This window comes from Phacochoerus africanus, chromosome 10, assembly GCF_016906955.1.
Source record: "Phacochoerus africanus isolate WHEZ1 chromosome 10, ROS_Pafr_v1, whole genome shotgun sequence".
NCBI lineage: Eukaryota > Metazoa > Chordata > Mammalia > Artiodactyla > Suidae > Phacochoerus > Phacochoerus africanus.
In genome coordinates, this window is record NC_062553.1 from 112527059 (window position 1) to 112554907 (window position 27849).

The following is a 27849-nucleotide window of genomic DNA, read 5'->3' on the forward strand; positions in this document are numbered from 1 at the left end:
TCTCACTTTTAAAAAAAAAAATAAGCCTTCAAGAATTATTACATGGCATTCTAAGGAAGAACTAGAGAACACAGTTAATTCTTGGTCAGTAGAAGCCATGTAACTTACTAAGTTTGATTCTGTCAGTATTTTATGCAAGCTACTGTCCACTGTCCAGCAATCCCACTCAGACCATCAAAACATTCATGGACTAATGTTACTTTGAAGGTTCGTTTCTTACTAATATGATATTACTCGGCTTTTATGTTTTGCTAATAACCTGCCAGAGGCAAAACATTTAAATGTCTGGGGAACAAACTTGTGAGCTGCTAGTTCAGAAGCAGTAGTTTGCTTGTGTCGTTCCATTTGTTCAAAATATGTGCCGACTCGATGCTAAAGTCAGTGGGACGTTTGTACCTTTTCGTGTGTAGTCATGACAGGGCCTCCACTGTCAGTTGAAAATTTTACTTTTCCTTTAACCCCCTATGCACGGGCATTGCCATCTCCATGGCCCTTCTTACAAGAGCAAATGATGCAAAAACACCCCTCAATGCATCCAGTGAACACTGGCCCAGCCCTCAGGCAAAGGTTACACAGCTCAGGTTACCTACAGGAAATTAACTGATGTTATTAAAAAACACACCCCAGCACACACACACACACATTTTTTCCCTGAGTGTGATCAAAGGGTTAATTTTTTTTTTTTTTTGTCTTTTTAGGGCCACACTTGCAGCATATGGAAGTTCGAAGGCTAGGGGTTGAATCAGAGCTGTAGCTGACAGCCTACACCACAGCTCCCGGCAAGTCCAAATCCTTAACCCACTGAGTGAGGCCAGGGATTGACCCTGCGTCCTCATGGATGCTAGTCAGTTTTGTTTCCGCTGAGTCACGACAGGAACTTCTCAAAGGGTTAATTTGAATAAAATCCTCTTGTTCAGATGCGTTGATGGTGGAACCCATATATCTGGGCACCAAAATGCCATCAAATCTGAGCTGTGGAAGCAACAGGAACTCAACTGAATTTTCTTTATAAAGAAAATTGTCAGAGTTCCTGTCGTGGCTCAGTGGTTAATGAATCCCACTAGGAACCATGAGATTGCAGGTTCGATCCCTGGCCTCGCTCAGTGGGTTAAGGATCCGGTGTTGCCGTGAGCTGTGGTGTAGGGTAGCAGCTACAGCTCTGATTTGACCCCCAGCCTGGGAACCTCCATATGTTGCAGGTGCGGCCCTAGAAAACACCAAAAAAAGAAAATTGTCTCAGGGTGTTCTTGTTGTGACTCAGCGGAAACAAATCTGACCAGTATCCTTGAGGACACAGGTTCAATAGCAGGCCTCTCACAGTGGGTTAAGGATCTGATGTTGCCCTGAGCTGTGTGGTGTAGGTCACAGACATGGCTTGGATCCCACATTGCTGTGGCTGTGCAGCTGTGGCTCCAATCGACCCCTAATCTGGGAATTTGCACATGCTGCAGTTGTGACCCTAGGGGAAAAAAAAAAGAAAACCGTCTCAGAATAAATCAATCCTTTTGTGTAATAACATGTGATTTGTTTGGATTTCTTCCATTTTTGTTCCAATCTGTTTGAGTAGAAAGATCATACGCTGTTTATATTAATACCAATCTATAAAGTTTTTAACATAAATGACATGTCTCATTTGAGAAATTACAGTCTTAAGTTCTAAAAATGGTCCGAATATCCTGCCTCTGATCGCTGAGTATCATGTCCTCAGTAGGGAAACCAGTCGCACCTGTCACAGGGTAAGTACGGTGTGACCTACACGCAGCTCCTTCTCTGAAGAATTAAACTCTTAATTTTACTTTGTCAAGTGGGAAGATACAAATCAAAGGGAACTGTCTTTACTAAGAATTAATTCATTTTTCACATGACAAATTTTCTAAAGCCCTAAAAACAAAGAAGTATTCTTTTTTCTTCTTCCCCCTTGGCCGTACCCATGGCATGCAGAAGTTCCCAGGCCAGGGACTGAACTTGAGCTGCCGCTGCAACCTGCATGACAGCCACAGCAATGATGGATCCTTAACCTGCTGTGCCAAAAGGGAACATCCAAAACACAGAAATATTCTTTGATAACTGTCTCTCATGGTTTTTTTTTCCCTTTTTTTTTTTCCTTTTTAGGGCCACAGCCATGGCATATGGGAGTTCTTAGGCTAGGGACTGAATCCAAGCTTTAGCTGCTGACCTATGCCACAGCCACCACAACAGCAGATCTGAGCCACATCTGCAACCTACATATACCATAGCTCTCCGCAATGCCAGATCCTTAACCCACCAAGTAAAGTCAGGGATCAAACTTGCATCCTCATGGATACTAGCTGGGTTCTTAACCCGCTGATCCACAATGGGAACTCCTTTTATATTCTAATTCAAGGGTCAGTAAAATTTTTCTTTAAAGAGCCAAGGAGTAACTATTTTGGGCTGTGCAAGTCACTCTATCTCTGCTGCGATAGCCACAGTTAAGGCATCAGTGAGCATTGCTGTGTTCCAGTAAAACTTTATTTACAAAAATAAGCATAGGTATTAGTTTGTTGACCCCTGCTCTAATCTACCCTTTCCTCCCAGATTTTCCTTTGGACTCTGCAAGAATTCAGAAGCCATTCTTTCTACTGTCCTAGTCTCAGCTTTTCCCTAGCACTGTATCTGAAAATGCCACAGACCTTAAACCTGTCTCTTGGTACCTCATTGGGCCCAGGCATTCTTCTCGGTGCTTGGGATGGAAGTGTCAGTGAATAAAGCAAACAGCACTCTCTGTCCTCTTGGAATTTACACTCAGGTGACACTTGCAAGGTATCTGCCGTAGAGGTTAGGCATGTTCAAAGGATTTTATCTCAATTTTCAATATAGTCAAGATATTATCTCATAAGTTAATTTGATGAGGAGAGGTCAGGTTAATCATCCGAGAATCTCCAACTAGGAATCTACTTGGGGCCAAAGCCTGCACTCTTGCCGACCCACACTGGATTCACTCTGCTGATTTCCACGTTAAACCCATCATTTGACCCCATCCTCCTGGTTCAGCCTTATTTTAAGACATAAATTTCTTTTCACTGTGTATCCTCTGCTTCGATGAAGAAAGACCCCCGAACAGACAGCCAAGACCTGTTCTGGGACCCCCCCACCACCACCACCACACCCACCCATTGTATTTTCCCTGCCTGAGATGCCTTCTTTCCAAATTCCACCTAAAAGGCAAGGCCACCTTTCCCAGTTGGTTTCTCTTAACTTTCACTATATTGATGGTCTTGTCTCTTCCTGGGAATAGAGTTCCTCAAAGGCAGAACATGTCCTAAGGGCTTGAAATAATAACCTGGATGGCATTTATTATAAAAACATATTAGTGCATAGCCTTAGCATGTTAATTACACACATGAATTTACTGCTAATCCAGAATCTCTGGGTTTCAGAGCTACTGATACAAACCACCAGGTGATCACTGTGTTGCTGTACTAATGGTGTAGGAAACCGGCTTTTGTTTGTTGTGGCAAACCCACAGCATGTGGAAGTTCCTGGGCCACAGATCAAATCCTAGCTGCAGTTACTGTGGCAAGGCCAGATCCTTTTAACCCACTGCACGAAAGGTGTAGAAGTTTGAATCTGATTTGATTGAAATATATATCCTAAAAACAGTTGTTTTTTTTTTTAAGCAAACCTCTTAATATCGGGGTGTCATCATTACCTTTTCTGTCCCATAGTCACACTCTGAAAAGGTTACATCCTGGATAATGTATTAGATACCATTAGTTGTACAGTGAAAGATTTATGATCTACTGTGAGTAGATGCTTATATCTTTTCTAGCTATGGGCACTTGGGCAAATTAACCTCTCTAAACCTCAGTTCTCATTGAGATTAAAAAATAGCTACATGCTAGACTTATAAGATTACAAATAATATATACATAAAATGCCTAGAACAGTATTGGATAACAATAAATAGTATCTAAGTAAATATTAGTTACAATGAAACGTTTCAAATGACATAATAATTTTACCTATATATATTTTTTTTTTCTTTTTTTTTAGGGCCACACCTGTGGCATATGGAAGTTCTTAGGCTAGGGGTTGAATCGCCTGTGCCGCAACAACTAGGGATCCAAGCGGCGTCTGCGACTTACACCATAGCTCATGGCAACACCAGATCCTTAACCCACTTAGCAAGGCCAGGAATCTAACCCGAATCCTCAAGGAGACTAGTCAGGTTCTTAACCCGCTAATTCCAACAGGAACCCTAAATTTTTGCTATATTTAATGATAAAAATCTTCCAACTACTATGAATTTAAAAAGAAATTAATGACAAGATGATTTTTTTTTTTTTTTTTAGGGCCACACCTGAGGCATATGGAGGTTCCCAGGCTAGAGGTCTAATTGGAGCTGTTGCTGCTGGCCTATACACAGCCATAGCAATGCCAGAGCCAAGCCACATACATCTGTGACCTACACCACAGCTCATGGCAACGCTGGATCCTTAACCCACTGAGCAAGACCAGAGATCGACCCTGTGTTCTCATGCTCCTAGTCAGATTCGTTTCCACTGAGCCATGACAGGACCTCCAATGACAAGACGATTCTAAATGAAGCCCAAGAATCTAGGTGAAGCCAAGCGCACTGACCAGTTCGCCTCCGCACAGGAATGAAACAGGGCAGCTGACCAGGACTCTCAGTGTTAAGGGCTGGGCTGCAGCAGGAGCTTTGATTTTCAAAAATCAAAGTTGACTTCTTCCAGGAGTCAACTTCAGCAGGCCGTGAAAATCCACAAACCAAAAATCTCAAGTGACAACATCAGAGAATACCTGTGTTTTGTAAGCATTTTTTTTTTTTATTAACAAAAGAGATTGAAACAGTCAAATTAAAGTATACTACGGGACTAAAAAAGTTCCAGTTGCTAAGTTGCAAAATGAACACATAATGGAAAAATTCACTGACATTTAAAAATTTAAGATTACTTCTTTTCATTGAGTTCCTCCACCGGCATCTGCAGGTAGAGAGAGTGGCGCACACGTCTCAGGGCATCGGTAGCCTGTCCATGGGAAGAGGAGGCACTGATCAGAGAGGACTACAAGCTTATCGGGTTAGTGCTCATGAGGCAGGCTAGACCTTTAATGTCTCCTTAGGGCAACACATACAAGTGGCAACTGCCAACATTTTAATTTTATGTGGATCCTTTTGCAAAGATGAAGTTTCTTTTTTCTTTTTTGTCTTTTTGGGTTCGCACCTGAGGCATATGGAGGTTCCCAGGCGAGGGGTCGAATGGGAGCTGTAGCTGCAGGCCTACCCCAGAGCCACAGCAATGCCAGATCCGAGCCTCGTCTGCGACCCACACCACAGTTCATGGCAACGTCGGATTCTTAACCCACTGAGTGAGGCCAGGGATCGAACCCGCAACCTCATGGTTCCTAGTAGGGATTCATTTCTGCTGCGCCACGACAGGAACTTCCAAGTTTAAAGTTTCTATACACTCTTATAGTTCTAGTTAAATTCGTTTCCCCCTTTATATCATTTTTTTCAGCTCATTAAAAAAACAACAAACCAGAAAACCACTCTGACCTATCAGTTTCCCTTTTTTTCCCCCTCAACTTTATTACCTTAAAAAAAAAAAAAAATTTATAAGGTGCTCTTCTAAATCTTCACTGTTATAAACTAGTTGGAAGAATAGTCCTTAGCCTTCTTGGACTGGATCATTTAAACGCAAGAGTATCCACTAAATTTAGAAGAAAGCATCATTATATTTTTACTAAGGAATGATTATCTGTAATTTAAAAACAGATACGTATATATTTTTTTGTGGTCACACCTGCAGCATATGGAAGTCTCCGGGCCAGGGACTGAATCTGAGCCATAGCTGTGACCTACGTATGCCATGGCTGTTGCAACACCAGCTCCTTTAACCTACTGTGCTGGGGCAGGGATAGAACCCACGCCTCCCCAGAGACCCAAGCTGCTACAGTCAGATTCTTAACCCACTGTACCATAGCAAGAACTCCTAAAAATATTTTTTTAAAGGCTCTTTATTTCCAATTTTTGGACTACAGATTCAATTCTAAATATAGCTTTCCTTTTTTAAAATTTGAGGGGTGGGCAGTTTAGAAGGTACAGGTAACAAAAGATATGATGATTACTGGCTATTAAATGATCATGCATTGAGCAATGGAAGATAATTTTACCAAAACTTTTTTCTTACAAAATTGCTAAGAAAAATTAGAAATCTAGTTATGCGTTGAGAAGTCACTCTCTGGACAAAACTAATGAGTCCACTAGGAGGCCAGAGATAAATGGTCCCTAAAAACCAGATTGTAGGAAGTTCTTCAGAGTACAGGATCCAGAGTCAAACATCTGGCTTCATACCCTGGTTTCCCCACTTTCTAGCAGGGTTTGCCTCTCTCTTCTCATCTGAAAGCTGGAAAAGATGAACGAAGGAACACCGTATTGATTCTATTTTTATTTAAGGAGCAGAAACTTGTCAGTGTCTTTAGAGAGCTTGAAATTGTTTATCAGAGTGCTCACTTTCCTAAAAATTCTACTTACTTTCATGTTCTTAATGGTACAAAATCTGCAGTTGAGCTTGATGTTGGACTTTTTTTCTTTAAAAACACATATTCACTTAGACATAGAAACTATTAGGAGTTGCTGTCGTGGCGCAGTGGAAACAAATCCGACTAGGAACCATGAGGTTGTGGGTCAATCCCTGGCCTCACTCAGTGGGTTAAAGATCTGGCATTGCCCCGAGCTGTAGTGTAGGTTGCTGTGGTGTAGGTTGCAGATGCAGTTCGGATGCAGATGCTGTGGCTGTGACCTGCAGCTATAGTTCCGATTGGACCCCTGGCCTGGGAACCTCCATATGCCATGGGTGGGGCCCTAAGAAACCAAACAAACAAACAAACAAATAGATTTCTATTCAAAACGATTATTTTACTATCTCAAGGTCATGTAAGACATTTCCCATACACATTTAAAGCCATCCGCATGTCAAATACAGAAGAATAAAACTGGAGGAAATTAACAGGACATGCCAGCTGTTAAGGTCACAGAACAAACCACAACACCGAGCAACCTATCTCACACCAAGACTTAACCTGTGAGGATGAGCCACCGACTGTATTTCCCTGACACAAAGTTCTGGCTCCCAAATAAGACCAGCTAAAAGATGTCACGTGTGCAATAAGGTACCTTAGCAAGATCTTCTTTGAGCTTGTTGTACTGCGCCACATCAAAATGCTGCTGCTTTGATCTCTTGTGGAAGAAGTGAAGAAACTGCCGGCTCTTAACAGCTGAGTAAGTATAATCCTAAAATAAAGAAAACAGAACATGTTTTAAATGAACATAATGCCTCTGCCAGAAACTTGCCTTAGTAGCAACAAAGCAACGGAAGGCGGACGAGTAAAATATTTGCAGTGGCCATCGGAGCGAGCATACGGCGACACAAGGAAAACATTTAGTCTCGTTTGAGACCAACTGCTCCTTTCAAGAGCAGGCAAGCGGGGAAGAGAAATCACATACAGAGGGATAGAAGATAGAAAAAGGAAAAGGGAGATTTTTGGCACAATAATCGCAAGATAAAGCTAAAGTTACTGGGTGGTCTGCAATTACAAATTCACTTTTATTAGATTTGATGTGTTCATTTCAGTGGAGTCATTCATTACACCTTACGTTGTACCATTTACTTCCTTAGAGCGGTTACATATAGTTTCTCTGTGCTAGATATAAATCACCATCCACCAGAAAACCACCAAATTTCACAGCTGAGAAAAACCCAGGGAGCCACAATTCAGTTAACTAAAAAGGTTTTATTGCTCGTTACTTTTATTGTCAGGAATTATTTACCGAAGATGTTGTAACTTACTCTTTTCTTAAATGACTCACCTGTCGAGTGACTATAAAGTATGCAAAAAAGACCATGGAATTTGCAAAGGTGATGAAGTACGTAACTGGTTCCATGATATCCCAGGAGTACACCCACCAAGTGAGCCAGGCCAGTGCCCCGCCCTGAATGGACAGCAGTGCCAATCCAGCCCACAGGAGTCCACTGGATTTGGCTTCTGAGCGCGCTTCGATTTTAGCCTTCATCTGAGGGGAGGAAGATGACTGTTAGGCTCAGTTGACAGCGCGCCAGCTACAAAAACAGGTGGGGGGCAGGAAGGAACAAAAGGCACATCTGCACTACTTTAAAGAGGTCCTATTGATGGAAAAAAAAACAACAGAATTTATGAAACATATACATTAATGGGTGATCACTTATTTCCAAATTGGGTCATTCATAGACCATTTTTTAAAATTACAAGGGTAATACCTGCTCATGGAAAAAAATTTAAATAGTATAAGAAGGGTAAATAATGAAAAACTCAAAAAGTCATCCTCTGAAACCTAACTAAAATTATATGGCTATTTTTTTTTTCTCTAATAATTTTAGCCAATAGCTTTTTTTTTTTTTTAATATTGCTCAATGAATTTAGTACATTTATAGCTGTACAATGATGCATGCCAGTTTTCTTTAACTCAGCAATTTCACTTCTGGGAAGTCACTGGCACACGTGTGATTCATTAGAGGTTCATTCTTAAGAGTAAAAAATCAAAAATTACCCATTTTTTCATCAAGCTATCATACAGCTGTAATGAGGAAGCTCTCCAAAATGGAGATCTTTCCAGCATATACTATTAGTGAAAAAAGGTGAGACTAATGTACCCTTTTCCAGAAAAGGGAACACAATAATATATTTGTATTTATGCATAGATAAAGTCTGAAATGATACACAGGTTCAGGGATGTGGTCTATAGTCTGGGACAACACCAGATCCTCAACCCACTGAGCAAGGCCAGGGATCAGACCCACATCCTCATGGATACCAGTCAGGTTCATAACCTGCTGAGCCACAATGGGAACTCCTACAGATCTTTAAAATCTTAATGCAAGTAATTATATCACCAACTTTTTAAAAAACAAGAAATTAAAATGTGGGCACACAATGGCTGTGCCTTGGAGAGGAGGCGCAGTGGAGCTTAAGGTTCAAGTTCTGGCTCTACCACCCATTAGCTCTGCATGTTTGCTGTCTTAGTGTCCTCATCTCAAGAATGAGGAGGATAATACCAAACCCCCAGGCTCACTGTGAGGATTAATGGAGAAAGTGAGCGCCTGTAAAACATTCAGATTAATGCTTACATGGAGTTTGCTCGACAAAGTATTGGGTGTTATTTACAATGGACAGAGGCAACGATGATGCTTCCAAACCTGTTCAAGGGGCTGCAGCTGTCCCTTCAGGTGGTTAATTTTCTCCAGTAGATGGCGCTCTCTCTGTTTCTGAAACTCGCCTGAATGCAAGGTGGTGAACAGTCTGTGAACCAAGGATTTCATGTTTTCCATCTCAGTGGCGTGCTTGCTACTCGGTTTTTCTGCAAAGACAAGACACAAGGGAACCATCACGTCTTTTCCTCCAAGGCGTGTCAAGTCCAGGGAACCAAACCTGACTCCCCAGGGCTGGCCACCTGGCACTCCCTACTCCAAGGCGGGCATTTGGTATTGGCTTTCATTCCTGTCTCAGGTGATTCTATTGCTCCCTCTCTGGAAAAATAGCAAACTGGACAGTAGGTTTAAATATCATAAGGGAAAGAAATATAAAAAAAGAATGTATATATGTGTATAACTGAGTCACTCTGCTGTATAGCAGAAATTAACACACTGTAGATCAACTATACTTCAATAAAAATAAGTTGTTAAATATTCCTTGTTTTTGTTTTTCTAATACAACTAGGGCTGTTTCTTTTTAAAAAAGAAAAGTAACATGAGAGAAGAGAGCATCCATCTGCCAGAATCCAGGTAATACCTCACCTTAGTTTGTAACACATTAGTTTACAGGTTCACTTTTATACCTGAGTTAAAAAAAAAAAAAGGAATTTTAGGTTTTTTCTTTTTTCTTTTTAGGGCCATACCTGTTGCACATGGAAGTTCCCAGGCTAGAGGTTGAATTGGAGCTACAGCTTGCCAGCCTATGCCGCAGCCACAGCAGCGCGGGATCCAAGCCTGGACTTCGACTTACACCACAGCTCAGGGCAATGCCAGATCCCTGACCCATTAAGCGAGGCTAAGGATCGAACCTGCGTCCTCATGGATACCAGTTGGATTTGTTTCTGCTGAGCCACGATGGGAACTCCCAAATTCTTCTCTCTTTTCCCTTACTTTTCTATCCAAAAGCATTTTAGGATTCACTGGGGAAGGAGCTCATGTACAAACATGTAAACAAAAGGATAATACACATGCAAAAAGCAATTCAAGTGTAAGTTCTTTTCAACAGGTGTAGATCCCAAGGAAGGTTCATATTGACAAGAAAGGCAATCACAATTTCCAAGTTTTTTTGGCTGCCCCACAGCATATGGAGTTCCTGAGCCAGGGATCAGATCTGAGCCTTAGTTGTGACCTAAGCTGCGGCTTCAGGAAGGCCGGATCCTTAACCCACTGTGGTGTGCGGGGAAATCCAGCCTGTGTCCTGCATTCCTTTAAGATGCTGCTGATTCTGTTGCGCCACAGTGAGAATGCCACAAGTTCTGCACACAGGTTTTTTGGTTTTGTTTTTGTTTTTAGGGTCACACCTGTGGCATATGGGAGCTCCCAGCCTAGGGGACGAATTGGAGCTACAGCTGCCAGCCTACGCCACAGCCAATGCAACTCCGGATCTGAGCTACGTCCGCAACCTACCCTACGGCTCATGGCAACACTGGATCCTTAACCCACTGAGCAAGGCCAGGAATCCAACCCACATCCTCATGGATACTCGTCAGGTTCATAACCTGCTGAGTCACAACGGGAACTCCCGAACATGGGGTTCTTTTGATGATGGATTTCTCTCATCCTTCCACTTCAATGGGTCTATAGGAAATTGGAAGTCTTTCATTCTGTCCCAGAAATGACCAAGCTGAACAAACTGAAAATCAATAGTCTTCTTGGATTTGTGAGAAAACTGAGATCACAGGACAAACTGCTGCACACGAAACTGGAGAGATGGATGGGCGAGTCCAGAGAATCACAACATAGCAGAGCAGAATCCTTCACGGATCCCAGTGAACTGTAACTGACCGGTTACTACAGGTTTGGTGGAGACAACTCTGAGTCAAAGACTACGGTTGCCCCCAGTTTTATGGGGGCATGCCCACTCTTCTGGGAGCTGTACCCCCAGGAGTTCTACCAGGATCTCATGGTGAAGGTCAGAGAGGAAGACCCTGTGCTGGAGAAACACAGCCATTCTCGAATACACCAGATCATCTTGTTCTTAATCAGGCCGGCCCTCCGAGAAATGATTTTTACCAGCGCCTACCTACAGAGGATTTTAAAGGCATCTGACTCATCTGCGGGAAGGGAAATACCCAATTCTAGCACCCTCTAGCCGTCCTTATTTCTAACCCTCAGAAAGACATGGAGTTCACTGTCCAGGGCACAGGCTCAGGAAAGAATGAAAGAATGACCTAATGATAGGACTAGAGAACACATCCCTCCCCCCAACACACACACACCTTACAGTCATACCATTAAAGGCTTGTTTGCCACAGCTCCCTTTACCCAGTATATAGTGTTCAGCTTTCGACAAAGAATTACAGGGCAGGAATTCCTGTCTTGGTGCAGCAGAAACGCATCCGACTAGGAACCATGAGGTTGTGGGTTCGATCCCTGGCCTCACTCAGTGGGTTAAGGATCCGGCGTTGCCATGAGCTGTGGTGTAGGTCGCAGATACGGCTTGGATCTGGCGTTGCTGTGGCTGTAGCAAAGGCTGGCAGCAACAGCTCTGATTAGACCCCCAGCCTGGGAACCTCCATGTGCTGCAGGTGCAGCCCTAAAAATACAAAAGACAGAAGAAAAAAATAAAAAAAGAATTATAGGGCATACCTAAAGGCAAAAACACAGTTTGAACAGACAAAGCAAGCATCAGGACCACAGCTGGATATAGCAGGAATACTGGAATAATAGAGTAATCTGAAGTAATAACTATAATATATGACAAGGGCTCTACTGAACAAAGCAGACAAGATGCAAGAACAGAGAAGTAACGTAAGCAGAGAATTGAAATTTCTATGAAAGAATCAAAATGAAATGCTAGAGATCAAAAGCTGCTACAACAGAATAAAAAATGCCTTCCATGGACTCAGTAGTAGTAGTACAGGGCTAAGAAAGAATCTCTGAGATTAAGGATGTCAATAAAAGTTTCCCAACCTGAAAAACAAAGAAAAAACTCCATCATATTTAATGTGAGAAACCTGACGCCTTCCTGCGAAGACCAGGAAAAGGGTATTTCCTCTCATCACTGAAAAATCATACTGCGAGTCCTCGCTAATACATTAAGAAAATAAAAGTTGATTATGAAGGAAGAAATAAAATTGTCTTTGTCCACAGACGACATGATTGATTGTCTATGTGGAAAATCTGAAAATGGACCAAAAAACTCCTGGAAGTAATAAGCAATTATAACAAGGTGACAAGATACAAGGTTAGTATATAAAAGTCAATTATATCATATCCTTGAAGTGAACAAGTGGAATCTGAAATCAAAAACACACCAGCAAATACATTAGCACCAAAAGAAATTGAAAAACTTAGACATAAATCTAACAAAAAATGTATGAGATCTCTGTGAGAAAAACTACCACACTCTGATAAAAGATATCAAAGAAAAGCTAAATACATAGAAATATTCCTTGCTGATGGATAGAAGGACTCAATTATTATCCAGCTATCATCAGTTCTTCCCAACTTTATCTATAAATTCAATGCAGTCTCAATCAAGAGCTCAGCAATGTTTTGTGGAAATCAACAAATTTGGTTCTAAAATTTATATGCAGCATCCAAAGATTCAGAACAGCCAACTCAGTACTGAAGAAGAATAAAGGCAAAGGACTGACAATGTGCAGCTTCCAGGCTTACTCTAAAGCTACCGTGTCAAGGCTGTGGTTCTGGTGAAAGGCCAGAGAGATCAATGGAGCAAATTCGAGAGCCCAGAAATAGACCCAAATAAATGCGGTCAACTGATCTTTGATCCAGGAGCAAAGGCACAGAGTGGAGCAAAGACAGTGTTTTCAACAAACTGTGCTAGTAAGAACTGAACATTCATATGCACAACAATGAATCTAGACTCAGACTTTACACCCTCCACAAAAATTAACTCAAAATGCATTACAGGCTTAAATATAAAATGCAGAACTAGAAAACTGCTAGAAGATAAACTCTAGATGACTTCAGGCACGGCGATGACTCTTTTAGATATAACACCAAAAGCATGATCCGTGGAAGAAATCGTTAAGCTAGACTTCATTAAAATGCAAAACCTCTGCTCTGCAAAAGATAATACCAACCAAATGAGAAAACAAGTCAGAGCTGGAGAAAATATTTGCAAAGAGAGACATGATAATGAATTGTGATTCCAAAATATATAACGAAGTCCAAAACCAACAAGAAGAAAATTAACATCCTGCTTACAAAACGGACCAAAGGACAGAACAGACACCTCGCCAAACAGGATATACAGATGGCAAGCAAGCATCTGAAATCATACGTTATTAGACAAGTGCAAATTGAAACAATGAGCTGCTACTACTTCACATTAGAAGAGCCCAAATCCACGACGCTGACACTAAACACTGGCAAAGATATGGAGCAACAGGAGCCCTCATTCCCTGGGGATGGGAATGCAAAACGACGCACCTCCTTTGGAAGAAAGTCTGCCGGTTTCTTACACAACTAAACATGCCCTTACTTTGTGTACCAGCAATCATGCTCCTCGGTATCTACCCAAATGAACTGAAAACTTATGTTCACACAAAAACCTGCACACCGATGTGTATAGCCACTTTATTCATAATTGTCAAAACTTGGAAACATCCAAGATATCCCTCAGTAGGCGAATGAAGAAATAAATAGTGATACATCCATGATAACAGAATATTATTCAACACTAAAAAGAAATGAACTATCAAGCCATGAAGAAAACTTAAATGCACGGAGTTATTGTCGTGGTGCAGCAGCAACAAATCCAATTAGGATCTATAGGATGTGGGTTTGATCCCTGGCCTCGCTCAGTGGGTCAGGGATCCGGCATTGCCATGAGCAGTGGTGCAGGTCGCAGATGCAGCTTGGATCCCATGTTGCTGTGGTGTAGGCTGGCAGCTGCAGCTCTGATTCAACCCCTGGCCTGGGAACTATGATATGCCTCACCTGCAGCCATAAAAAGGCAAAAAAACAACCAAACAAAAACTTGAATGCATACCACTCAGTGAAAAGAAGTTAAGTCTGAAAAAAACCTACATAATTTATGATTTCAATATTTAACATTCCGAAAACACAAAACTAGGGAGAAAGTAAAAAGGTTGGTGGTTGCCAGAGGTTAAGGGGCAGGTAGAAATGAAGCAGCAGAGAAGAGAGGACTCTGGGGGGCAGTGGAACTACAACGGCGAACACATGTCATTACACACTTATTGAAACCCATTAAAAAAACCATAAAACGGGGGGAGAGAGATGAATCAGGAATTTGGGATTAAATAAATATACGACTACATATAAAGTAGATAAACAACGAGGACATACTTTAAAGCACAGGGAACTACATTCAATATCTTAGGATAACCTGTAACAGAAAAGAATCTGAAAAAGAATATATCTTCTCATATATATATATATATATATATATATATATATATATATATATATATATATACACACACACACAGGTATAACGTCCTGCTTACAAAATGGACCAAAGAACTGAACAGACACCTCACCAAACAGGATATACAGATGGCAAGCAAGCATCTGAAATCATTCATACACACACACACACACACACACACATAAGTATGACTGAATCACTTTGCTGTATACCTAGAACACTGAAAATCAACTATACTTCAATAAAAATGTTTTAATTCAAAAGAAAACAGGGGTTCCTGCGGTGGCACAGTGGTTTAGGAACCCAGCTGCAGTAACTTGGGTCGCTGTGGAGGTGCAGATGCAATCCTCAGCCCGACCCAGTGGGTTAAAGGATCTGGCGTTGCTGCGGGTACAGTGTAGGTGGCAGCTGTGGCTTGGCCCAGGAACGTCCGTGTGCCACGGAGGTGGCCATAAAAGTAAAGCAATCAATCTGAAAAAAAAAAAAAAAAAAAAAAAAAAAAAAACAGAACCATAAAATGTACGACACCAAGAGTGAACCCTGAAGTAAAACAGGGACTTTGAGTGATGATGATCTGACATGTAGCTTCATGGACTGTAACAAATGACCCTCTCCGGTGCCTGATAGTGGGGACGGCTGTGGGAGAAGGGGGAGGAGGTGGGAACTTGGTATTATCTGCCCCACCTTGCTGTGAATCTAAAACTGCACTGAAGAAGTCACGTCGGCTTAAAAAAAAAAAAAAAAAAAAAAGTTAAGAGCTGTAGAATAGGACACACTTGAGTTCATGATTTTCAGGTCCACTTCTTCTTAACCCAATAATGTCAGATTAAGCAGTCAAGATCCTAAAATGAAGACTTAAAATTCTAAAAAGAGCATGTGAGACTAAAAGCCCTGAGAGACAACGACTACCAATCATCTATATCCTTGCTAGACAAGCTTGAACACGGTTCTCCAGAGCCTTCTTGGTCATAGGGTTAATTAAAAAGATTCTCAAGATAAGTCTACACCCGGGGTGGGGGGGGGGGGGAGAGACAGGGAAAGGCAACTGTTAAGATAGTTGCATAGCTGTGTTTCTTACCTTCCTTGGAGCACTGTACCTCATATGTTATTTCATTAATAACAAGTTTAAAATCATTCATTAGCAAAGTTTCCATTAAGGTTGAAGCTGCCACTTCACTGCCATCTGAAAATGCAAAAATATGTCCTTATTTTAGTAGAGTAAGAACCATTTCCTAACATGTAGAAAAATACTTACCAACCCAGGTCTTCACAGTACAGTAGTGGACATTTGCCTTTTGGGGAGGGGGTCCCCAGTACTGTTCCCCCCTGGGAGGAACCCTCCTTGTTTCTCTACGGCCCATGACACTGGACCAACAAGAGCAGGCAGATGCTCCCTCTCTGGTGGCGGGGCTGGGATCCAGACTGATGTTCCCGGTGAGACTGTGTCTGCGGACAGTCATGCAAAGATCCTTGGAGACAGGGACACTGCACAGCAAGGCCGGAGCAGTGCAGGTGGCAGCCAGGGGAGGGGAGTGTCAGCAGCAAAGCCCATCAGGCCATTCCCAGGCTAACCTCTTAACTCTTGTCCTTCTTAGGCTCCTGCCCTCTTCTGAGCCTGGCTTCCGGTCCGTCCCAATAGGACCGCCTGCTGACACACTCCTCTGCTTAGCCAGAGTCCCTTTCTGCTGCTTACAGTCAAGCCCCTGCCCCTGACTGGTACGTGGAGGCATGCAGGTAGTAACATTTTTAAAAGCCCACCTTTCTCTTATTTACGTACTTATTTATTATTATTATTTTGTCTTTGACTTTTTAGGGCTGCACCCGCAGCATACGGAGGTTCCCAGGCTAGGGGTCTAATTGGAGCTACAGCTGCCAGCCTACACCACAGCCACCCCAGATCCAAGCCGTGTCTGCAATCTACACCACAGCTCAGGGCAACGCCAGATCCTTAACCCACTGAGCAAGGCCAGGGATCAAACCTGCAATCTCATGGTTCCTAGTCGGATTCATTTCCGCTGCGCCACAACGGAGGTGCCTATTTATTTAAATGTTATGGCTGCATTTGCAGCATATGGAAGTTCCCGCCAGGGACTGACTCTGAGCTGCAGGTGCAGCAACCCTAGATCCTTTAACCATTGCACTGGGTCAGGGATTGAACCTGCACCTCCGCAGCGACCAGAGCTGCTACAGTCAGATTCTTAACCCACTGCGCCATGGCGGGAACTCTTCTCATTTTTAATTACCGGAGGTGACTGATGGGTGTTGGTTAAAATTTAGGAGCCAAGCAACACCACAAACCACCACCACACAGGGCTCCCTCCCCCTGTAGCTTAGGAAAGATGAGGAGAGTCAAAACTGAGAGGGGGTAGGGGTGGCAGGGAGAGTCACGAACACAATTAAACCCAAGGAGTAAATATGCATTTGTGTGGTTTATTTCATAGAGGTGGAGACAGGCAGGAGGGATTCTAAAAGTAATTTCAAATATCCTAGGACCATTTCAGGAAAAAAAAAAAAAATCTCTGGGAAAATTTCAGTCGAGATTGGGCACGATCAGGGTGGTATGGCTGCAGGCATCTAGGAAAACTTCAAAGTCAGTGTGCTCTGCACAGTTTCTTATACAGCCTAGTTTTTGCTGCTCTATTTTTGAGCTTTAACGTAACCCAGGTGTCACTGAACAATAAGCAAAAAACTGATGCTGGCTGGGGTTTCTCTCTCGTTATTCTTTCAGAACCGTCTACATATAAGTACGTGATATAAAATCCAGGATGTGTGTTTTCGCCCAGCCTGGCATTTGCTTGGCTGCACTCAATCAGAGCTATTTCGGCCACACTAATATGCTTGACAACAGTTAACCCTGCTGGTAATATCGGGAAGAACCTGGTTGCCTGCCTCCGGTCTGGCTCTCTTTTGTTCTAGAAGGCAACAAGTCAAGTTTGCACCTGGGTCTGTTCCTAGAATTTAGCTGTTTGGGTTCCTGTTCATCAGCTGGGGTGAGATCATCTTCCCAGGAATTGCCAAATAATTCAGCCCACACAATGGGCAAAGCTCTGACAAGCTTAGAACACTCTTTTCAAGCCCAAATTAAAAGCAGGCACATTCCACCCACAGAGCCTCTTTTTAAAAAGATCAGCAATACACCAGTAAGTTTTATCCAACTTTGCAAGTGTCATTTTAAAATTTACATTTAAATGCCTTCAAAGCTGCTCCTTAAAATGTTACTACAAAAAGAAACCAACTAGGTATGATTTCTCAGTTGAAGAGCTACATTATCTGTTATTCTAATAAGAGGAACAGCGAGAGGTTGATGTGAAATACTTTTAAGGAGCTAATGATACACTGATGAATTTCTCACCTATTCCTGGGCAAGTACTGATACAAACCCCAATGAAGTGTTTTCACTCGGTCCAAAAAGCCCTTTTACTCTAAGATTTCTAGTGCTCTTCTTTGCATCTACATTTCAAAGCTACTCAAATCATTTTTTAGAAATAAGCAGGGTACACATCCCTGTTTTAACCTCTAATTTTATTCATTTCTTTTTATTTTAGGGCTGCACCCGCAGTACCTGGAGGCTCCCAGGCTAGGGGCTGAATCAGAACTGTAGCCACCGGCCTATGCCAGAGCCACAGCAACGTGGGATCCAACAGCTCACGGCAATGTTGGATCCTTAACCCACTGAGTGAGGCCAGAGATCGAACCCACATCCTCATGGATGCCAGTCGGGTTCATTCACCGAGGAGCCACAACAGGAACTCCTCATTCGTTTCTTAAACTCAGAGCGAGTGCATGCTCCTGGCAAGCACTGTGCTGAGAGCTCTTCAGACTGCTGGGATTGCACCTGCCTGCTCTGAGGAGGGCGGGAGCAGGGCCGTCAGTGTTCCTGTGACCGGTGGGGGCGGGGGCGTTGGTCAGGGATGAAGTAGGAGGTCACTGTGGCCACAGAACTAAAACCTTATTCTCTGATCCTGGTTTTACCAGGAAGAAACTCCCCTTCTGGTTAAATCCAGAGTCCTTACAATAACTGGCAAGGCTGGGAGTTCCCGTCGTGGTGCAGTGGTTAACGAATCTGACTAGGAACCATGAGGTTGCGGGTTCGATCCCTGGCCTTGCTCAGTGGGTTAAGGATCCAGCGTTGCCGTGAGCTGTGGTGTAGGTCAAAGACGTGGCTCGGATCCCGCGTTGCTGTGGCTCTGGCGTAGGCGGGCAGCTACAGCTCCGATTGGACCCCTAGCCTGGGAACCTTCATATGCTGCGCAGGAGCGGCCCAAGAAATGGCAAAAAGACAAAACAGCAACAACAACAACAACAACAACAAAACTGGCAAGGCTTTTGCTTGTTTGCCCCTCCCCTTGCCCCAGCTCCCTCCCTTAGTTGGCTCCCACCTCAGGCCCTCTGCCTGGGGAGCTCTTCTCCCACCTGCATCTTCTCCCACCTCTTCACCCAGAGGTAACCTCAGTGAGCACTTCTCACCAACACACCCCCCCCAACCCCATCACTCAGCTTTACTTCTCGCTGTAACACCTGTTATCTAACATGATTATCTCCACTTTGGTATTTATTTTTAGGGCCGCACCCAAGGCACATGGAAGTTCCCAGGCTAGGGGTCTCATGGGAGCCGACGCTGTCGGCCTACGCCACGGCCACAGCAACTTGGGATCTGAGCCGCACCTGGGACCCACACCACAGCTCATGGTAGTGCTGGATCCTCAACCCACAGAGCGAGGCCAGGGATCAAACCTGCATTCATCATGGATACTAGTCTGGTTCATCACCACTGAGCCACCCCAGAACTCCTCACATATTATTATAGATTTTATTTCTTTACCTTGTTTCCTCCTTCTCTGGAAATGTAAGCTCTATTAGCACAGGAGTTTTTATCTCTGTAGTTCTCTGCTCTATCTCTAGCATTTAGAACACTACCATGTTAGTGTAAAAAAAATACACAGAAACCTCGATTAGAGTCAGGAGACCAGAAGGGGGAGCTCTCACATCCTGAAGGATAGCAGAGTCCAAAAGGAAGACAGCTCCTTTCCTGGGATGGACTCAGCCAATGAAAAGCCAGGGTCCCTTTGTTTACTACTGCCCTCCCCACTTCCTTTCCCTCTATAAAAGCAACCTTCTCTCCTTGCCCTGCAAGTAGCTCCCCATGGTTGCAGACCCTGAAACAATTCTCTGCTGATCTGCAATAAATCCATCTTTGCTGGAGAAACAGCTGGCAGTCTCTTTGTTTCAGGTGGACATTGGTCAAGTTCTCAACAAATATTTGTTGAGTAAATAAACTCTTTAATCTCTGTTTTTCCAACGTCTGTACCAACTTCTTAATTCCAAGAATTATGTTTATTCTATGGAGAAGGTTTATTTCCTTTTCAAAACTGCAACAGTAATCATTAACTTTTAAATAAGTTTATTCTAAGCATGTAATACTGTAATAACTAAGTTGATTCTATGTATATATACATTCTCTTCCTGAGAATTGTCAAAAAAACACCCTAGACCATAATTGTGTTATAACAAAGATTACTGAACTATTTGTGTATTTTAATTATTCACTATTTTAATCACCGAATCTGCATTTCATTTTCTAATTATTCAAATTTCTTACTGAAAATTAGATGCTAATGACTGTCATTAAAATTTTCTTGCGGCAAAATTTAGGCGCTAAGTTTATGAAAGAAGTAACTGAAATATGCATTTATTTATTTTTTATTCAATAGAGTTAATTTTTTTATATTACTGATATTCAAAAATGAAGGCCTCAGTAAAGGCCAACCATTTATTATACAATGAATTAGAGAATCAATTTTCTAGAAAAAGTTTAAGACCAAAACAAAGGTTCAGAGGAAGAGAGAAATATAAAATTGAAAAAAACATATATACCTGGTGTGACTATGGCAGCAGTTTTGATACCTTTATCTTCATTTTGCAGGTCCTGAAGGAAGGAACCAACCGTTGATAACAATGGTTTGACTACAAATTGACAGCGCTCTTTTCTGGATGGCAAAGTAAGTGTAATCAAGGGAAGACCATGCCTGTAATTAACTGTGATTTCTGTTAAGAAAAAAAAAGATAATATAGGAATGGATAAAATTTACTCTAAAAAATAACTTCAAAATAAAAAAATTCTAGAAAGAATGCCTAAATATGAATTCATAACCCTCTGACATCCTAAAATAATTTGCATTGTTCCTGGAGTGCCTTCACTACACTAGTTTACATATTCCCCACCATTCCATAACATTTTAAGCATGTATCACATTTTATTATAATTATCTGCTTAGCGTCTTCCCAGGTAAAAATATATTGAGGGCAGAAACTGCTGCTTTTTTTTTTTTTTTCCCTATGTTTTGTCCTTGTAGGGCCACACGCGCGGCATATAGAGATGCCCAGGCTAGGGGTTGAATCGGATCTGTAGCCACTGGCCTCTGCCACAGCCACAGCCACGCCAGATCCGAGCCACGTCTGCAATCTACACCACAGCTCATGGCAATGCTGGATCCTCAACCCACTGAGCAAGGCCAGGGATCGAAACTGCAACCTCATGGTTCCTAGTCCGATTCATTTCCGCTGCACAATGACAGGAACTCCCAACAATCGCTTCTAAGTCATCTATGGCTCCTTTGACTGTTGGGGTGGCAGTCTGCCAAAAGACAGCCGAGATCTTATGGGAGCAGAAAAGGAAGGAAACTGAACTCTGAGGCAGGGGCAATGCAAGAAAACTCTGTTTTGCTCAAAACTCACACTTCTCACTTTATTTGGAAGAATGGAAATACGTTAGCCTGGGGAATCAAAGAAGGGATAAGAAAGCTTACCATCAGGTGGCACCACTGTACTATAAAAATTTGACTGAAAGTATTTCAGATGTCCATACAGTTTCACACGCAAAACCTGAAAGAAAGGATTTTTTTGTTAAAGTAGGAAAGCTGAAATATGTGTCTTTACCAGAAGATTCTTTTAACGTTATATGATAAGCATGATCAAAGCTTCAGCATGCCATACATACCCAGGTATGCCCTTAGAGAAGCTCACCAAACCTTCTGACTGTGTGTCCCATGTGGCGGCCACTTAGCTACAAGTTACATTAAAATTAACACTAAAAATTAAGTTTCTCACAGTCGGTCACCTTGGCCACATTTCAACAGCTCTATAGCTCGGGACCTAGAAGCTACTGTATTAGACAGAATAGAAAGAGAACACTTCCATCACCATGGAAAGTTCTATTGGACAGTACTGCTGGGTCCAAAACAACAGAAGAGCTGTTCAGATGGGACATTCCTTGATTTTTAGGGTTTGTATTGGCATTTGTATTTACAATTGCACTGGTGCTTTAGGAAGGCCGAGTGACACCACGGTGCCTGGTAAAGATGCTGTGGTCACAGAAAGAAAGGGCAGTGAAGGGTTCAGAAGCATCTGGAACTCAGAGAACGTGTGCCAGGGGTACTCCTACCACAGTCACAACACAGTAGCTCTTTCACACTGATCCAGTTTTTTTTTGTTTTTTTTGTCTTTTTGCCATTTCTTGGGCCGCTCCTGCGGCATATGGAGGTTCCCAGGCTAGGGGTCTGATTGGAGCTGTAGCTGCCAGCCTACGCCAGAGCCACAGCGCCACAGCAACGCAGGATCCGAGCCGCGTCTGCGACCTACACCACAGCTCATGGCAACGCCGGATCGTTAACCCACTGAGCAAGGGCAGGGATCGAACCTGCAACCTCATGGTTCCTAGTCGGATTCGTTAACCACTGCGCCACGACGGGAATTCCTTTTTTTTTTTTGCAGTTTTTTTTTTTTAATGCCATCACCCCACAGTTCAATAACCCTCTTTAATAACAATAACCTTGCCAATAAATTATGCAATGAGTCTTTCATAAGTTCTATTTCTCAAGTTTTCATTTAAATACAGGTGCGCTATTAAATAAATCATTAGTTAAAAATGTGTTGACTGGAGTTCCCTTTGTGGCTCAGCAGGTGAAGGACCTGACATTGTCTTTATGATGATGTGGGTTCCATCCCTGGCCTCGATCAGTGGCCTAAGGATCCTGCGTTGCCACAAGCTGTGTGTAGGTCTCAGATGCAGCTGGGATCTGGTGTTGCTATAAGCGTAGACTGCAGCTGAAGCTCCTATTTGAGCCCTTGCCCAGGAACTTCCATGTGCTGCAGGTGCAGCCCTAGAAAGGAAAAAAAAAAAAAAAATGTGTGTGCTATGAGAAATGAAACAAAGACACTGACTCAAATAATGTTCCAATGTGCTCAGGATCACAACAATCTCATCAATAAATGAAACAAAACATTCAAATACATATTTCTGGTATTAAACACAATAGAGGCAATTAGTTTCAACAAAATATAACTTATCACATTAATATAAGGTTAGTTATTTGAATTTTATTTTATTCATTTATTTTGTCTTTTCTAGGGCTGCAACCACGGCATATGGAGGTTCCCAGGCTGGGGGTCAAATCGGAGCTGTAGCCGCCGGCCTACACCACAGCAACACCAGATCCAAGCCACATCTTTGACCCACACCACAGCTCACGGCAATGCCAGATCCTTAACCCACTGAGAGAGGCCAGGAATCGAACCCACAACCTCATGGTTCCTAGTTGGATTTGTTAACCACTGAGCCACCACGGGAACTTCGGGTTATTTGAATTTTATTTCTAAAAATATAACTCATACTAAGATAAGGGGGAAAAAAAAGCTGATTGTTCCTTAAAATAGATGCAACTCTCAATGAATGCGTATATGCAGAAGTTCTCCAAATTTTGATAATGCCTATTACAATACTGTGTATTACTGTTTGTTACCAAACCCAGGTTCAGCTACTTGTCACTCAAAAGCCAATTAATTTGAGAGGCAAGTGTGCAAAAAAGAAGGCTATTTTAATCAGAAAAGCCAGCAATCTAGGGAGAAAGTGGACTCATGGCCTAAGACCAACTCCAAAGACTCTGCTCAGCCATGGCCGCTTTTAAAGGGGAAGGAGGGGGAAGAATTTCAGTGAATCAAGGCAGAAGGCTGGATTCTGCATCCTTCTCCATTTTTTGCAGACGGACTGACTCACTGCAGATGTTTTCTTACCTGCCTGATGTGCCTGCAGGATTGCCAAAGGGGCTGCTTGGGGTAGAGAGCGTTAGTCATTTTTTTTAACTGCTTAATTCTTTTTCTTTTTTTGCCTTTTAGGGCCACACTCATGGCATATAGAGGTTCCCAGGCTAGGGGTCAAATCAGAGCTACAGCCATTGACCTACACCACAGCAACACAGGATCCCAGCTGCGTCTGTGACCTATACCAGAGCTCACAGCAGTGCCAGACCTGTAGCCCACTGAGCGAGGCCAGGGATTGAACCCGCAACCTCATGGTTACTAGCTGGATTTGTTTCTACTGCACACAATGGGAACTCCTTTAACTGCTTAGTTCTTCATTCTTATTTCTTGTCATCTAGGCAAAGAATCAACAGGTTAGGCAAAGCATGATGTGCATTCAGAAGAGCCAAACTCAGCAGTCAGGTTAAGTTGCCTAGAGATCTCATTCCTATAATTAGGTTCTTTTAAGGTTAGAGGGGAACAGAGTTTGGCAAACAGGAAAGGGGCAAAAGAGCTGCTTTCATTGCTCTGAGTTAAATTCCATGAAACTAAGAAAAATGTATCCACATGAAAGCATGTGAGAATTAATTCTCTACCAAAATACTTCTTTAAAAGTATGTAATGAGAGGAGTTCCCATCGTGGCTCAGTGGTTAATGAACCCGACTAGGAACCATGAGGTTGCGGGTTCGATCCCTAGCCTTGCTCAGTGGGTTAAGATCCGGCGTTGCCGTGAGCTGTGGTGTAGGTCGCAGACGCGGCTCAGATCCCACATTGCTGTGGCTCTGGCGTAGGCCGATTCGACCCCTAGCCTAGGAACTTCCACATGCCAAGGGAGCAGCCCGAGAAATGGCAAAAAGACAAAAAGACCAAAAAAAAAAAAAAAGTATGTAATGAGAGTTCCCGCTGTGGCACACTGGGTTAAGAATCCGACTATAGAGGCTCTGGTTGCTACAGAGGTGCGGGTTCAATCCCCTGTCTGACATAGTGGGTTAGAGGATCTGTATTGCTGTAGCTGCAGCATAGGTTGCAGCTGCAGCACAGATTCATCCCTGGCCCAGGAACTTCCATATGCTGCGGGTACGGCCATAAGAAAAAAGTATGTAATGATATAAATGGTTCTCAAGGTGGAGTTTCCGTCGTGGTGCAGCGGAAATGAATCCAACTAGGAACCATGAGGTTGCGGGTTCGATCCTTGGCCTCACTCAGTGTTTAAGGATCCGGCGTTGCCATGAGCTGTGGTGTGGGTCGAAGACACAGTTTGGATCTGGTGTTGCTGTGGCTGTGGCATAGGCCAGCAGCAACAGCTCCGATTAGACCCCGTACCTGGGGACCTACCTGTGCTGTGGGGGTGTCCCTAAAAGGACAAAAGACAAAAAAAATAAAAATAAAAAATAAAAATGAAAGTAAAATAAATGGTTCTCAATGTGTAAAACTGTAATATAACACTGTAGGGGGTAAAAGTTAAAGCCCCTCTCTTTACTTCTCCACAATTCCACAACTTTCCGCAGAGAGAATCACAGTCGTGGTGACAAAGACTCTCTCCTCCACCAAACTTTAGTTGGGGTCCTCTAAGCCTGACTAAGCCCTGTCCTTGTGCATATGCTCCAGGAGCCCCATTTTAGCGAGAATGGTGTCTAGGAAGCTTAGCTAGAACCTCCTGCTCTCAAAATCTGATCAAATTCCTCATCCTCCCCATTCCCCAGGTTTTATCTGATCACCCTCGTCTGCCTCCAATAAGAATCCTGCTGGGTCAGTTTAGCAAAGAAGTATCCTATCCTCTTGGTCATTTCCCATCCGCTGACACCCCCCCCCCCTTTGTGTCTCTCTGGCAACTCCGCTCCTTGAATATAAATCTCCACTTACCCCCGTCATATTCAGAGATGAGCCCAACTTTTCTCCCCTCCTGCAAATTCCCACTGTAGCATTACATCCCTGAACAAGTGTTATGAATAGTTTTTCTTCAACAGTGGCTTGGTGTTTATCCTTCCAGACTTTTCTGTATATATAATCACCTTTACATGGGAGTTAAGTTTTATGCTAGCATCTATATATTGCTAAAGACTATTTATAAGTCAGGTTCCTCGAAGCCAATGATGATAACTCCTGCTCATAAAGTACTTATCATTTAATGTGCTGATGAAGTTTCTGTACTATCCACGTCATTTTAGAGGCAACCACTTGACAATGAGGAAATGTTGCAAGAAGGCAGAGTGGCCCGAGAAAAATATCAGAGTTTTCTTAAGTTTTTGCATGCCTAAAGATCACATGGATATTATAATAATGTCTACTGCTAAATGGACAGGGCTTGCTAAAAATCCAGATTCCTGGATTCTACTCCCAGAGATTTTCCATCTAGTAAGTCTGAGATAGCAGTGTGAGAATTTGCATTTTTAATAAGCCCAAGCATTACACTGAAGTTTCAGGTGCAAAGACCACACTTTTGAGTATCTAAGTTCTAGCAAATCATACACAGCCTTCAGGACACTATTCTAAATTTCTGCATAGGGAGTTCTCATTGTGGCTCAGTGGTTAATGAATCTGACTAGCATCCATTAGGATGCAGGTCCAATCCCTGGACTTGCTCAGTGGGTTAATGATTTGGTGTTGCTGTGAGCTGTGGTGTAGGCTGCAGACGTGGCTTGAATTCTGCATTGCTGTGGCTGTGGCATAGGCTGGCAGCTGCAGCTCCAATTCGATTCCTAGCCTGGGAACCTTCATATGCTGTGGGTGCAGCCTAAAAAGCAAAAAAATAAACAAATCTCTGCATACAATAATTTGAATTCCAAATTTGAGTGCTGGGACAAGGGTTACTGCCGTCAAACGATCCTCAGTATCAGGTCACACGATGACTCGGGCTTTTCTTTTATCACATATTTTTCCTAAACGCAATTCTAATCACTTCACACCCTGCTTAAAAACCCCTACGACTTCACCAGCTCTTATATAAAGTAGAAAGAACAGTGACCCCAGAGCTGAAAAGACTGGAAGTCTAAACTCAATTCAGCCACTTACTGGTGGGAGACCACAGCTAAGTCAGAGGACCGGGCTTTCGTTCTCTCAAGGGTTAGGTGGGGATAACGACATCTATCTTGTGGAGCTGATGTGAAGATTAAACAAAACCGTGTCAAGCAAGTGTAAGGTGCAGTCCATGAGCCCTGCAGGTGCAGAGCCGGCCACCTCCCTTCTACGGCGCCATCACTTACTCGCACAGCAGGAACTCGCGCCCCAGACCAGTGAGCTGTGCCTCAGTCATCAACTTACTTAAGCGCCTTCTTTATCCACGTCTGCCCAACAAACCCTGCCATTCTATCCAGGCCCAGCTCAAATGCCATTTCTTCTCCAAGGCTTCCTGCAGGGTCCTGATGGCCGAGTGGGAAGAGTATGGGCTTTGCCCTCAGAACCAGGTTCCCATTGTGACTCAGTGGGTGAAGGACCCGACGTTGTCTCTGCGAGGATGCAGGTTCACTCCCTGGACTGGCTCAGTGGGTTAAGAATCCAGTGCTGCTGTTTGTAAGCCATGGCACAGGTTGCAGATGCGGCTTGGATCAGGCGTTGCCGTGGCTGTGGTGTAGGCTGCAGCTGCAGCTCTGTTTCAAGCCCTCACCAGGGAACTAACATAAAAAAAAAAAGAACCAGCCTGGTTGGAATCCCAGCTTGAAGATATATCAGCTGCCATGACCTCTGACAGGCAGAGGACGGTTCAGGGAAAAAATGAGTCAGAAGAAGGGAAATGCCATTAATACTGGGAAGAGCTGTTTGAGCTTCAAAGTTAAAGGGAGGCAGGTGTTGGTAAAAGAGAGATATATAATGACCACATGTCAGGGTCAATTAACAAGATTAGACTGCAGCTAGAGTTTTGTCATATTTAGATTATATATATATCTTTATGATTATAAAACAGAAATGTAATTTCCATTCAAGATGGTGTAAGTTAGGACTTCCCGTCATGGCTCATTGGTTAACGAATCCGACTAGGAACTATGAGGTTGCGGGTTCGATCCCTGCCCTTGCTCAGTGGGTTAAGGATCCGGCGTTGCCATGAGCTGTGGTGTAGGTCGCAGACGTGGCTCGGATCTGGTGTTGCTGTGGCTCTGGCATAGGCGGGCGGCTATAGCTCCAATTCGACCCCTAGCCTAGAAACCTCCATA

At 43.1% G+C, this 27849-nt stretch overlaps 1 protein-coding gene across 1 annotated transcript in view; it reads right to left on the minus strand.

Moving 5' to 3' along the window:
* Positions 1 to 4783: 4783 nt before the first annotated feature.
* MCUB (mitochondrial calcium uniporter dominant negative subunit beta) overlaps positions 4784 to 27849 on the minus strand; it is a 114481-nt gene continuing 91415 nt past the window's right edge. The window contains exons 2-8 of the mRNA XM_047798662.1: positions 21432 to 21507; positions 20500 to 20670; positions 15704 to 15808; positions 9213 to 9373; positions 7850 to 8053; positions 7157 to 7273; positions 4784 to 5009 (exon numbers count right to left, since the gene is read on the minus strand). Of these exons, the coding sequence (XP_047654618.1) occupies positions 4932 to 5009; positions 7157 to 7273; positions 7850 to 8053; positions 9213 to 9373; positions 15704 to 15808; positions 20500 to 20670; positions 21432 to 21507 (912 nt within the window). The 3' untranslated portion in view covers positions 4784 to 4931. The remainder of the gene's footprint in view (positions 5010 to 7156; positions 7274 to 7849; positions 8054 to 9212; positions 9374 to 15703; positions 15809 to 20499; positions 20671 to 21431; positions 21508 to 27849) is intronic.